The sequence below is a fragment of the Vicia villosa genome, unplaced genomic scaffold (genome assembly GCF_029867415.1).
Source record: "Vicia villosa cultivar HV-30 ecotype Madison, WI unplaced genomic scaffold, Vvil1.0 ctg.000175F_1_1, whole genome shotgun sequence".
Taxonomy (NCBI): domain Eukaryota; kingdom Viridiplantae; phylum Streptophyta; class Magnoliopsida; order Fabales; family Fabaceae; genus Vicia; species Vicia villosa.
Window position 1 is genome coordinate 1,003,651 of NW_026705050.1, and position 13,940 is coordinate 1,017,590.

General features: G+C 30.7%; 2 protein-coding genes across 2 annotated transcripts; both read left to right on the forward strand.

Annotated features, from left to right (window-relative positions):
- Window positions 1-207: 207 nt before the first annotated feature.
- Window positions 208-6,399, forward strand: LOC131624930 (protein ANTI-SILENCING 1-like). The gene is made up of 11 exons (XM_058895854.1): window positions 208-419; window positions 504-872; window positions 1,725-1,893; window positions 2,046-3,208; window positions 3,602-3,628; window positions 4,358-4,450; window positions 4,645-4,723; window positions 4,847-4,937; window positions 5,682-5,790; window positions 5,876-5,992; window positions 6,100-6,399. Exons 1-11 carry the CDS (start codon window positions 288-290, stop codon window positions 6,169-6,171), a joined length of 2,421 nt encoding a protein of 806 aa, XP_058751837.1. The 5' UTR covers window positions 208-287; the 3' UTR covers window positions 6,172-6,399.
- A 5,371-nt stretch (window positions 6,400-11,770) lies between these two features.
- LOC131624949 (uncharacterized) lies at window positions 11,771-12,151 on the forward strand. Its single transcript, XM_058895872.1, has one exon. The coding sequence runs from the start codon at window positions 11,771-11,773 to the stop codon at window positions 12,149-12,151; it is 381 nt and encodes a 126-aa protein (XP_058751855.1).
- The last annotated feature ends 1,789 nt before the right edge of the window (window positions 12,152-13,940 follow it).

The following is a 13,940-nucleotide window of genomic DNA, read 5'->3' on the forward strand; positions in this document are numbered from 1 at the left end:
AAATAATATCAAGCATTAAAAAAAAAAGAAATAATAAAAAAAAATGCATGAAACCAGTTTTAGCAATAAAGCTAGAACCTGACAAATAATGAAATGCAAGCAGCATTGTAACCAAAATCAGAAACTTCAACAAGCGCGTTTATGCGTGTAAGAATCACTTTCATTTCATCTTTCATTTCAACTTCATTTCAACTTCATTTCATTTTCGTTTCAGCATGACTTGAACCAACCCATTTCAAAATATCACAACCAACCAACCATGCTATTTTCACTCCACTCTCTTCTGCATGCTACTCCGTACGATAACTCCAAAACGACAATGTACACGTCGTTTTCATCTTTTCCATTTTCACCTTCTCTCTTTTCAACCTAGCTTTCTAAACTCTCTATCATATCATATCATAATCGTGAAATTTATAGTAAGTTTTTGTACTTTATACTAAGTTTTTGTTAATTTATTTTTGTGTTTTGTTTAATTTTTTTTTTTTTTTTTGATGTTTCAGGTTTTTGTTGAAATGCCACCTTCATCAAACCGTTGTTGTGAGGAAGAAGGTGTTTGTGATTTTAAGTGGGGGAATAGGAAGGGAATTGATGCTGGAAGCAAAGATACAGTGTTGTATGAATCGTTTGTTTACGACGGTGTTGAGTATTTTCTGTATGATTGTGTTTATTTTTACCACACTGATCATGTTGAGACTTCTATTGGTAAGCTGGTGAAGATGTTTGAGAGAGATGGGAGAAAGATGATTGATGTTGTTTGGTTTTTCCGGCCTATGGAAATTCGGAATTTCCATGGGAGTTATAAGCCTTTTTGGAATGAGTTGTTTTTGGCGTCCGGGAAGGGAATAGGTGTTTCCAATTGCAATTTATTGGTAATTTTTTAGTTCATTCTCTTGGTTTTTGTTGATTGTTGTGTGATTGTTGTCATTATGTGGTTTTTGTACTGTAGTTGAAGATTGAGTTTGTCTGGAATTTAGGTTTAATGTGGGGTCTCAATGTTTGTGATGAAAATGGATCGAATGCATGTAATAATGAGTAGTGAAATGAACATCTGAAAAGATTATGCATGTGATTTTAATTTTCAACTAGATAAATCAATTTTTTACTTACTGTTTTTGCTTAATTTTCATTTTGGAGGGAGTATAGTATGTCTTTGAATGCATGTTAGCTTTGTTGGTTTTGTTAAGCTGAGGATGGTGATCGAACCTTTGAACTCCTTATCATTTTAACTTGGTAGGTTGGAATTGGTTCTTGTGTAACTTTATGATACTAGCTGAAATAAATTTGCTATTCTGCATAATGACTTGGTTATTTGTAACTTCTATTCATCATAAGATAAGAAGCTATTTTTATAACATGGGAGATTAAACATTTGTTAAACAATTTGTATTTTTGAGAGCTGAAGAAATAAAATTATAGGAAATATCATGAACTATGTTATGTTATTGAAGATATCCATAAGTGTTTCTTTACATGCATTTAGATGGTTGGATTAGGGTGTTTATGCAAGTTGATGTAATTAGAATTTTAGCTAACAATTTTTGAATGCTCTGTTATGAAAAAATCAGACTTTATTGTTATGGGGATAGCTAATGCTTCTTCTCCTTAATGGTAGTATTGTAGAGCTAGTATGTCAGATTTTGAATAGTTGAAAAGTGAGTTTGTCATTTCACACAAAGTTAGTTTGATGGTACTATTTTGTCCTTTCAAAATTCTGTTTTCAGGAATCAATTATTGGAAAATGCAGTGTTGTTTGCACTTCAGAGGACAAGAGAAATCCTAAACTGTCTGAAATAGAGCGAAAGAAAGCAGATTTCTATTTCAAATGTACTTTCAATGTTGATAGGTGTGCTATCGAGGATAAATTTCCTGATACAATTAATGGAATTGAAGGTCAGTTATCAATGTCTTGCATTTTTTTGCCTGTAACTTCATTGATTAAATTGGACACACCTTATATAGTAACTATTTGACCTGTTCATATGGTGCATTTGATGGCCGTTTGTTGTTTCCATTAACTACCACTCCATGTTGGTGTTTTGCAGTGGAGCAGTTCTTTAATAAGAAAGGGGATAAAAAGACCAGTGATAATCTGCATCTCGAGACAAGTAACATTCCTAGAGTGATAAAGAAGATAAAGATAAAGAAGAGAATTTCTGTGAGTGTTAAAGAAAATAATGAAGTTATAGATGAGGCTAGAACCAAGAGTGCTCCTTCTGATATCTTGCATCGGAAAGTTGAAGATAAAGATGAATTGACAACTTCTAAGAATGTGTCGCACAAGATACTGATATCTGAGAATTTCAGCGATGAAAATGACGATAATATTAAGACTGCTCCTTCTGGTATCTTGCATCGGAAAGTTGAGGATAAAGATGAATTGAGAACTTCTAAGAATGTCTCGCCAAAGACACTGATAAGGACATCTGAGAATTTTAGAGAAGAAAACGATGTCAATATTAAGACTGCTCCTTGTGATATCTTGCATAGGAAAGTTGAAGATAAAGATGAATTGAGAACATCTGAGAATGTCCCTCCAAAGACAATGATGAGGACTTCTGATAATTTTAGAGATAAAAATGAAGCAAATATTAAGACTGCTCCTTCTGATATGTTGTGCAGGAAAATTGAAGTTAAAAATGAACTGAGAACTTCCGAGAATCTTAGAAATAGCAATGAAGCCAATTTTAAGACTGCTCCTTCTGATATGCTGTGTAGGAAAGTTGAAGATAAAGATGAATTGAGAACCTCTGAGAATGTCTCATCAAAGATAAAGATAACTTCCGAGAACTTTAGAGATAAAGATGGAGCTAAGATCAAGATTGTTCCTTCTGATAGCTTGCATAGGAAAGTTGAAGAAAAAGATCAATTGAGAACATCTGAGAATGTCCCACCAAAGATAAAGATAGGAGGTTCTAAAATTTTTAAAGATAAAGATGAGGTTAGGACTAAGATGGCTCCTTTTGATATGTTGCGTATGAAAGTTAAAGCTAAAGATGAAATGAGAATTTCGGAGAATGTCTCGTCAAAGATACTATTGGATTCTCATCCATCTAAAAAGAGGAAGTTCACAGAAGAGAAGTCAGTCTTTGGTCAAGTTAACAAATCCCAAAAGAAAGAGGTATTTGACAGGAAGGAAGAATTTAGACAGGATGGAAATGTCAACCCAAACAGGAAAGTTACTGAGGTGACCGAAAGGCCAAATGCAGTAAGTTTCAAAATCATTATACTTATAGTAATTGTAATTTTGCTTGGTTTCATTGTTTTTGTACAGAATTTATTTCTTTCACCAAACAATAATCCTAGTTTCCTTGATAAGATGAATGAATTAGATGCGTTAGAGTGTATCTGCAAGTTTTGGTGCATTTAGAAATTCATCAGAGCAAATATATTCATGATTTCAAATTTTTCTTTCTTCACTTGATATAAATGACTTAACTTTATAACATGAGTTCTTAAGCAAGATAAAAAGATTGGGAATGTTGGTGGTAGCAAAAAAACATTAGCAATTTTAACTTGTAAATGTGGTTTCAAATATAATATAGATATGATTCTAGCCACCACTCTAATCCTTAACTAACTCACATTTTTATTGTTGCAGGAGAAAAGAAAGTGGTTCAAGAAAATGGTGAGTTTTTATTTCTTTATTTTGATTGTGGACTCTTTGTTCAGGTTTTGATCAATAGCATGAATTTATTAGTAAATAATTTTTTTTGCTATTCGGACAAAAGAGAAAAGAGCTTGTAGCTGTACCAAAATTAATATAATGTGTAAATTGTGTTTGTAATGGAGGGTTTTTTTGGACACTCTGTAATTTTCTTGGTCTAGCATCTAAATAAATTAACTTTTTCTCTAAGCTTTTTAGTTTCATTTATATTTTACACGTGCCGTTGATTTTTTCTCTATTTGATGATTAAAACTAAGCTATATTAAGCAGGTTGTGTTTGTCTTAATCTATAACTATCATCTGCATTATTCCATGTGTTTTCTTGTTTTACAAGGCATAAGAATATTTTTACTTCTTTTACTGGATTTTGGTTGACATTATCAGGTGTTTTGCTACATGGAATTTCTGGCATATTATCTTTTGTGAGAAATTAATTTTCCATGTGAAATGCTTGGATCATTATTTTATTTAACCCTATTTGGATTTGAAATCAATGAGGAATTCTGTTTATGTATTGCATACAAGGAGGATATTGCATAACAAAACAAAATGAAGTTCTTGTTCAATGAACATTGTATTGATTCCTATGTTTATCTCTGCTTCCAACCATGTTTGCTCAAAGTAGAATGTTTATACATATGCATGAAGTGATTGTTATGCTTGTTTAATTTATGATAATTTTGTTTGTAGCCTTGGGAAGGTAGACTACAGAAAGCTCAAGAGTTGGATACCCTTGTTTTACTGAATAATCTGGATCCATCCTACACGTCCTTTGAAGTTGAGGTATGTAGGACTCAGCTTTTTCTCCTGGACAATTAGTTGAAGGCTGATATAGTCCATGTGCTAATATTAGTTCAGGAAGTACTTTTGATGCATTAGAAAATATGCAAAATGTTGCGTGGGATTGTGATATGTGTGAATTCTTATGTGTCTAACTGTCTGGTTTCTTATCTACTTTTTATTCACTGATTGTTAAGGATCTTGTTTGGCATGCACTCAAAGAAAAGGTTGAGGCAAGGATGATAGAGTCGACCCCGACTTCCAATACATACTATGGTAGTTATAGATGTCATGATTTATTTTTATTGTTGCTCTTTCATTGTCATGATAAAAAACATCACATTCACTATTATATAATAGTTTTTGTTAAATCATCAATTGATTTTGTTTTACCGACAGGTAGAGCTTTGGTTATTTTCAGAACAAAAGATGCAGCTTCAAATGCAATATTCGAATTGACCAGGAAATGCCTTGTTCTTGAAGATGGGAGGTATTTCATTTATTGCTTTGTTTTTCAAGCTGAGTTTCTTTTCTAATATACGCATTAATTGATCTTATGAACCATTTGAGATCGATCGACTAACTCATATTACACCTTCACTAAATAGCCTTTAAATAATCTTCCCCGTTAATTTGAGATTGGACTACCAAGATCAATAACCACATCACGCAGTTACTGTGTTGAATCTGAATCCACTGCCTCAAATATTGTATTACAAAGTTGAAAACCTAGCAAATATCATGAATGATAATTCAGCTTATTGATACTAGAGATTCATATCAATGTTAAGGTGTTATCCCATAGCCTTGTACTTAGCTTGTAAGCTTTATGGTTTTACCTTACTATTAATATTCTAATCACTGTTTCCAACTTCCAAGTCAGAGAATTTTAAGTATTAAGGTAGATGCAAACCACATAAGACATTCTATTTCAGATTTGAAGTCATCATGGAATAATAGTTCTGTAACTTCAATTTGATTTTTTCACAGATTGGTTTTAACCAAATAAAATCAAAAACAGTGATTTTGCACTTAGACCAAGTGTGTAACCATGCAACATTCTGTAGTTGATTATAGGGGAAGTATTGAATAACAAACCATATGTATTCTTCCTTTGGCAACGGAAAGAAAGTAACAACATCTAGTAAATATTAGACTGGCTCTAATTTTTTTACAGCATTTGAACATTGTGATACATTGTTCTACGTATATAATGTTTCGAAGTTTCCTGCAGGGTTGTGACTGCCAGGAAGGGAACTGTAAGAGATCCAGTCAAGCAAAGCACATTCACTGGCCATCTGACTCTTAGTAGAGCCGCGCTTCACAAGCAAAGCCGAGAGATGGTAATCTTACTCAACTTGCTGATCGATTTTTCTTTTACTACACACTAGAAATTACGATTTACAATGTGTTCTTTGCTTTTTATAGAGAAATGCTGTATCAACATCACATTGTTCACAGCCCAATACAATTGAATACGCAATGGCTATCGAATGGGCACATCAATATGACAAGTCCGAGGCATGTTGGAAGGCCTTAATTGAGGTATAGTATTTTTTTTTTGTGCTAATGAATCCTTCTCAATCTTATTGATCAAACTTTTTTTTTGATTTGTCTAGACGGTTTAACTAAACATGTTTATTTTTTTACAGAAACAAATGAAGGAGATAGAGGCGGTAAATAGTAAATTTAAAACAGACAGGATTTTTTTTGAAGACTCATAGTTAAACTATATTTGATGAGAAAGATGTATCAATTTACAAAATCTTGTCATCTTCAATTACACAGAAAATATTATATTTGTGTTTCTGTAGATAAAAGGAAGCCACGGAAACCACACATGTTGGTACATTTGAGACTTAGAAAAATGTTAGGACATAGTATTTTGAACAACTTGATTGTAAATGTATGCAGTATTTCAATACTAACATTTATTGAAATTGTCCTCAAACAATTGTCTTTCATTCCTCCTAATTTTTTTAGTGATATCATTCTAAATCTTACCGGGTCTTTAATCATTTTATAATTACTCATTTATCAAGTTTTTTTCATTTCTGCAACATTAATCGAATTTCTTTTCTTGACGTTTTAACCAGTGTTTTAAAAACCGGACCGGCCGGTCGGACCGGAACCGATCAGGTAACCGGTTTGAGGTTTGGTTCAATAGTCAGATCGGGTATGCCATCAAACCGGTGGGAACCGGTGAAAACCGGCGGTTTAATTGCTTTTTTTTTTAAACTTTTTTTTAAACTTTTTTTTAAAATTTTTTTTAAACTTTTTTTTAACATTTCTTTTAAACTTTTTTTTAATCTTTTTTTAAATATATTTAGTAGTCTATTATTTAAATAGCATTCTCACGTAGTTTTTTTCGTTAGTGACATTAAAAATTTTATTGTCTATTTGTTATCTTTGCTAATAAATTTTCTTAAATAGCATAAACATATTGAATTTTATTTGATTTTCTTTTTAGGAGATCCTATTTTGAATTAAATTTGGTACACATTGGAGTTATTTTGTTATAAACTATTCAATTAGATTATGTTGTACTTAGACTTTGTTTGCAATTAGACTTTGTAATTTTTTACTATTTTGTTATGTGTGATACCTTTGTTTAAAATTTGAATTTAAGTTATGAAATTGTGAATTTATGATATGATATTTTTAAAAAATTTAAAAGCTAGTTATATTTTTTTAGAGACTGAATCATCCGGTTCGACCGGTTTTATACCTATATAATGACAGGTCTATTCAACCGAGTTATCCGGTTTAACCCGGTTTGATCGTGCGGTTCGACCAGTGACCCAGTGGTTCGACCGATAAACCAGTGACCCAGTATCCTCACCGGTTCGATGACCGGCCCGGTTTTTAAAACACTGGTTTTAACAAAGTAACCCCAAATTTCTCTATTAATTAAAATTATAAGGTAACAATTAGTGAATTTAAGATTATGATTCAACATAAACGATCAAGAATACTCTTATAATTCTATTGCCTCTGCATATATCTTTAATAAAAGATACAAAGGGAACCTTCTCAGAGGTTAAAAAAACGGTAGTTTGGCATTCCAAGCTTGTTGTGTGCATGACCAAAGGAGCAAGAAAGGAAGACAGAGTTCCAAACAAGAGGATGAGAGCTAGCCAGTCCCATTGAAGAAAGCTCATCAATACATTGGTTATCCTCACTGAAAGACAGAGTTCCAAACAAGAGGATGAGAGCTAGCCAATCCCATTGAAGAAAGCTCATCAATACATTGGTTATCCTCACTGAGGGATCTCAACCCTAAACCTCCTTGATCATAAAGGCCTACAAAACTTTTTCCAAGCCATAATAATTAACTTGGTTTCTTTAATATCCCCTGACCAAATGAAATTCTTGCAACACTTCTCTAACTCCTTGATCAAGGACACATGTCGGGAATACATAGAGAAGCTATGCAAAAGCTTAGTTGAGATTGTTGATTTCACCAACTAGACCATACCAGCAGAGCTTAGGAAAGATGCTTCCCAAGAACGAAGTTTAGCTTTAATTTTGTCAATTATAGGCCTAAAAGAATCTTTGGGCTTACCTTTGAAGATCGGCACCCCAAAGTAAGAGAAAGGAATAGAGTCTATTTTGAAACCTAACATGTTGGAGATCTGATACAACCTAGATTCTGATACTGAGTCTGCAAATATAGTTGGCTTTGAAGGGTTTACACATTGGCTAGAAGCTATTGAAAATATAGCAAGTTCGAGTAGTGTGGGTAAAATAGTCTCACATTGGATATAAATGTAGTGACTTGAGTATTTATAAGTGGGAGAACCCACACACCTATCACTTTAAGATTTTAGGTGGACAAGTAGTGTGTTCTCACAAAAGTGTGTTGCTCAAAGAAAAGTTCTACAAAGCAAGAAAGGTCCTCGATCGATCTTCCCCCAATTGTTGCACTAACAAATGATACCAGGGCATTCTCTTTCGAGAAAGGGACCCACTTGTATCAAAAAATTTGATTAATTATAAATAGCCACATTAATGTATTAACATTCTCTCTCTTGATGGATCAATGATTGATATTTATTCCTCTCACATGAGAATGAATCTGAATCATTAGATTTTAAAATAAATTGTGAAGATTATGTTTTATTCTTTTTTTTCTCTCCTCTATAATTTATTTTAATAATTGAGAGAGAAAAAAAAACACATAATCGTCAAATTCAATGGTTCAGATTCATTCTCACGTCCTCATATAAAAATGACATTCTCATATAATACGTTATATATATATATATATATATATATATATATATATATATATATATATATATATATATATATATATATATATATATATATATATATATATATGACTCAATTTTAAGATTCTTTTATAAATGAATCTATCAAAGCACAAAAAAACATCCTACATGCTATATGGGATCCGTACAATATGATTTTATCATGGCTCACACATTTTTGTAGAACCCGATATTATCATGGCTGACGATATTAGTACAACATGATTTTATCACGAGTCACGCGTTTTGTAGAAATTGATATTGTTGGATTTACGGTTAAAACTAAAGAATAGATCTAAATAAGTTAGTTTCTAGGAGTTGATTTACTTAGATTTCCTAAAATTTATTTTTCTTATTTTTCTCTATTTCACTCACATTTAAATCGTAAGACTTTATAAAAGCTACTGCAGTCTTTTAATTGCAATATCGATATTTTACCTTTTAATTTCTATTCTATTTATTTTATAAAGTATACATTTTTTAGAGTTTATAATTTTTTTATATTTAAATTGGTGATTATAAAAATGGGTAAGAATATAAAAAGACATAATATTTTATGACGATTTTCATGTATTACTATGACCTATCATATTTTACTCGTTAATAAAAAATTGTAATAAATAAAGAGATGGAAAACGTGAAAAACTAAAAAGTGATAAGTGCTTATGGAATAAAAAAGAGATTGTTATATATTTATAATAATTCAATCAAAATATATTATTATTATTATTAGAATTTGAATAATATTAAAAATAAAAAATAAAATATAGAAATATTAGTATTTTTTCTAGAGTTATGTATTTTATATGTTGTCTTTATTATAAAAACTAGACATTAATCATTGATGCACAAGTATATTAGAATATTTTATTGTATATATAAAAGAAAGAGTGAACAAAAGAAATTAGGAATCTGCTAGTATTTTCTTTCAATTTTTAATCGCTGTCTCACTTTATTCAATTTGCATTTATTATGCAAAGTGGAAAATGAAATTTATAATAGAAACAATCAATTGTTTTTATTTTTACATTAGTAAACATGGGTTATGTTAGCTATGAAAAATAGAAATACTACAATAACGCGGGTGTAGTGGGTTATGTGGTGGGTTTAACCATTTAACGTTTTAAATTAATTAATGGGTTATGTGGTGGGTTTAATCATTTAACGTTTTAAATTAATTAATTAAGTTAAAAAAGATAGTAATGTAAAATTGAGCATTAATGAAGGAGGTGACTTTTTCGTAAGTGGCGGGTTAGTTTTTTTTTAATTAGTTAGTAAAATTAATATTATTGTAAAAGAAAAAATAATTAATATAAAAAGTTAGTAGAAGTTAGAAGTTAGTTTATAAAATAAATATATCAAAAATGACCACAATTTTGATGCCAAATTTTTTTTAAAGAGACTTAACAACTTTAATAATAAGATATTAAGATATGTAAATTATTTATATAAATATATTATTTTATTAGTCTATGTAGTGTTTATGATTTTACATAAATAAAAGTTATTAATTTTTTTTTGAAATAAAATTAAAATATAGGAATATTAGTATTTTTTTTAGAATTATGTATTTTGTATTTATTATGTTGTCTTTATTATAAGGATATGTAAACATATATATTATTCACATATGTATTTTATATCTGTCTATAAATTTTTTATTTTTCTTTAATAAAAATGAGGGGGAAAATAATTTTATATTATATTAGAAAATATTAGACTACAAGATATTAAAAATACTTTTTATTGTTTCTATATTTAAATTTATTTATGAATAACATTACAAATTATTTATATATAATATATTATTTGATTGATCTATGTAGTGTTTGTGATATTAAATAAATAAAACCCACTAAGTTTTTTTTAGGAACAAATATATCATATATTATAAAAATTTAACTCAAATAAAAACTACATCATTTTAAAGAAAAAGTATATTGTAAGAATTAAATTCTAAAAAATAGATTATTTTATAAAGTATACATTTTTTAGAGTTTATAATTTTTTTATATTTAAATTGGTGAAATAAATAAAATTTTAGGATATCAAAGAATTTTTAAAATTGCAAAATTTTATATTACTATTATAATATAATTATAAATTGAATATTCATATGATGCTGTAAAAGTTATAGGAACTTATATTTTTGTGTTCTTTTAATACGCCATCAAAGTAGGATTTAGACAATGATACACCAACATAAACATTCAAATAAAAATAAAAATAAAATTTTTGGTATGGACAAGTCGATGATCCATGCTCTCACAACCAAAAACAAAGTAGGCTTCATCAATGGATATATTGAAGCTCAAAAAAACCACCTTACATAATATGCTTTATAGAATCACTACAACATGATTTTATCATGGCTCACACATTTTTTTTTGAACTCGTACAACATAATTTTATCATGGCTCACACATTTTGTAGAACTCGATATTGTTGGATTTACGGTTAAAACTAAATAATAGGTCTAAATATGTTAGCTTCTAAGAGTTGATTTATTTAAGTTTGTTAGAATTTATTTTTCTCTATTTCAGTTACATTTAAATGGTAAGACTTTATAAAACCCACTATAGTCTTTTGAATAAAGTATCAATATTCTACCTTTTAAGGTATGTTCTATTTCTTTTATTTGATATCAGAGCTCGAAAGGGCCTGATAAGAGTGATATACAGATGGAGTGTGTGAAAGGAAAAACATTGAGAGAAAGTAAGGAAAGTCTGCAATAGTGTTTGAGAGGAAAAACACAGAAGAAAGGAAAAGTGGCAGCAGAAAGTTTCTCAACACCATGCATTCCGAAGTTGGATGTTGACTATGATCGATGGAGCTTACTTATGGAAAATCTCCTCCGCTCCAAGGAGTACTGGAGCGTCATCGAACCTGGGCTCGAAGGGTTTAAGGGGACCGAAGTCATAAGCGCGAAGACACTCGACAAAGTAAAACTCAAAGATCTCAAAGCAAATAACTATCTTTTCCAGTCTATAGACAAGAGCATCTTGAAAACCATACCCATAAGGAAACAACCAAACAATTGTGGGATTCAATGAAAGTAAAGTATCAGGGAAGTGCTAGAGAGAAGCGCCCAGAGCTGCAACGACTTCGCAGAACATTCGAAACCCTTGAAATGAAATTGGTAGAAGGTGTGTTTAGGTACTTCACAAGAGTCATGTCTACGGCCAGTGACATGAGGAAATTTGGAGAAGACATGAACGATGTCAAAATTGTTGAAAAAATACTTCGTAGTCTCACAAACAACTTCAACTTTGTGGTATGCTCCATCGAAGAGTCCAAGGACATTGATGATCTCACAATAGATGAATTGCAAGCATCCTTGCTTGTACGTGAACAAAAGGTGATTGAGAAAAAGAGTTACGAGCAAGATCTACAGGTGGAGAATGAGAAAAGGGACGTACAAGGAAGATAGAGGCATATATCAAAGAGGAAACAATCAATTGGATACTTAAGCCAATCGATTCGCAAAACTTTTGTGAGACAACTAATCAATTGGAAAGAGCTTGAACGCCAAACAATTAAGACAACACCTTAATTACTTATAACAAGTCTATATCAAACATTTCCATGTTGGGCAAGGTAAACAATTAAAAATGACTAAACTAATCGATTGGAGCATTATGTCAATCAATTATCTCATCAATTCTACTCATGAATTATTTCCTTTTCTGATTTTCCAACTCCTGTATAAAGGAGGCCTGACTCCTCTTCATTTCATGCCACTTTCCAATGCATTAATATTTCTTTGGAATTTATCTTTCTATTTTCTTTCTTTCTCTCTCTAGAAATATTTCTTTTTCACTTAAAGTTGACATAGTGTTTTTGAGTGAAACTATGCTTATGAGGAAGAGTTTGTAAGTAGTTGTGTTGTTTTTTTAAATTCTTGAAAATGCGATACTCTTGAGAAGATTGAGTTTGGTTCATGAGATAAAACAGTCACAAAATCTCAGTTTTGGTTTATTGAGCTTTGTTGTAAAAAGTTTTGTTTTTGTTTATTGAGATCGGCCTGAAAATCTCTAAGAAGGTTCGTTAGCTTAGCATTTGGTAAAAGTTATCTTTGGTTGGGGATAAACCTGTAAAATATCAAGGTCATATTGTATAAAAGGTTTATATAGATAACCTTCAAAAGCTCAAAGTTTATAGTCAAACTCTCAAGAAGATCTCTTTTGGACAGTACTAGGCCAACATCTGGCCAAACTTGTAAAAATCCCTGGTGCAATCTCCATAAATCTATCCTTTTTAATTTCTGCAGTTTATTTCTACTATTTTATTTTCGTTGCTATTTACTCTTAAGAAACTACTAACACAATTTTAAGTTTAATCAAGAAAATTATAAAAATAATCGTGAACTTTAAATACCACAATTCATCCTCTTCTTTTATGCTTGTAGTCACTTGTTCAACATGGATTAGTTTCAGTCTACTACAGTTAGAATCAAGATAAAAATGATTACTTAGAAGGCCCCCCTCAATTCTATTGCTGGTAGAGTTTATATGGTGAGATCATTCTTTCATATATTATGGTTTATTCTATCCCCATTTATTCTCGATCTGTCTCTTTGCTAAGAGATATAGAGAAGTTGATCAAAAATTTCATTTGGTGTGGCGATATTGAGCATATGAAATCGGTAAGTGTGTCATGGAGGAAGATTTGGAGGCCTTAGGAAGAAGGGGGGATTGGACCCAGTCCTTTTCTACTCTTATTGATACATCTAATATGAAAATATGTTGGGATCTATTGCAATCACAAGAACAATGTGTAACACCCGGAATTTAATTATTTATTTAATTAAATTGTATAAGGAAATTATTTCCTGGAATTAGTCGAAGTTAGAATTATTGGCATTATTATAAGAGGCGTAATTGGAATTATGCGTTGTGTTGGGCGGATAAATTAATGATCGAGAAATTAGTCGGTTTAATCGGAGAATAATATAAGAGATAATATTACTATAATGGACTATTATTAATTTAAGTTGATTTAAGCCGTAGAGAATGATATTGAATATGTTGAGTTGGTGGTTCGGACGATTTATTTTATAGTCGGCAGTTAGTCAGTTGGTGGAGAGAAATAATAATAGAATTAATATTATGGATTATGAGAGTGTTTTATTTAAGTGGGCTTAGACGTTGCGTTGGTGATAGTAATCATGGGGGTGTTAATTAGTAAGCCCAAATGAAGATTATAATTATAATAATAAT

Bases quoted from the DNA above. Each gene is read 5' to 3' on its own strand.
- LOC131624930 (XM_058895854.1), top strand. From the start codon at position 288: ATGCTACTCCGTACGATAACTCCAAAACGACAATGTACACGTCGTTTT. The intron at 420-503 runs GTAAGTTTTTGT...TTGATGTTTCAG, and splicing joins TCATAATCGTGAAATTTATA to GTTTTTGTTGAAATGCCACC. The intron at 4,724-4,846 runs GTAGTTATAGAT...TTTTACCGACAG, and splicing joins GACTTCCAATACATACTATG to GTAGAGCTTTGGTTATTTTC.
- LOC131624949 (XM_058895872.1), top strand. From the start codon at position 11,771: ATGAAAGTAAAGTATCAGGGAAGTGCTAGAGAGAAGCGCCCAGAGCTG.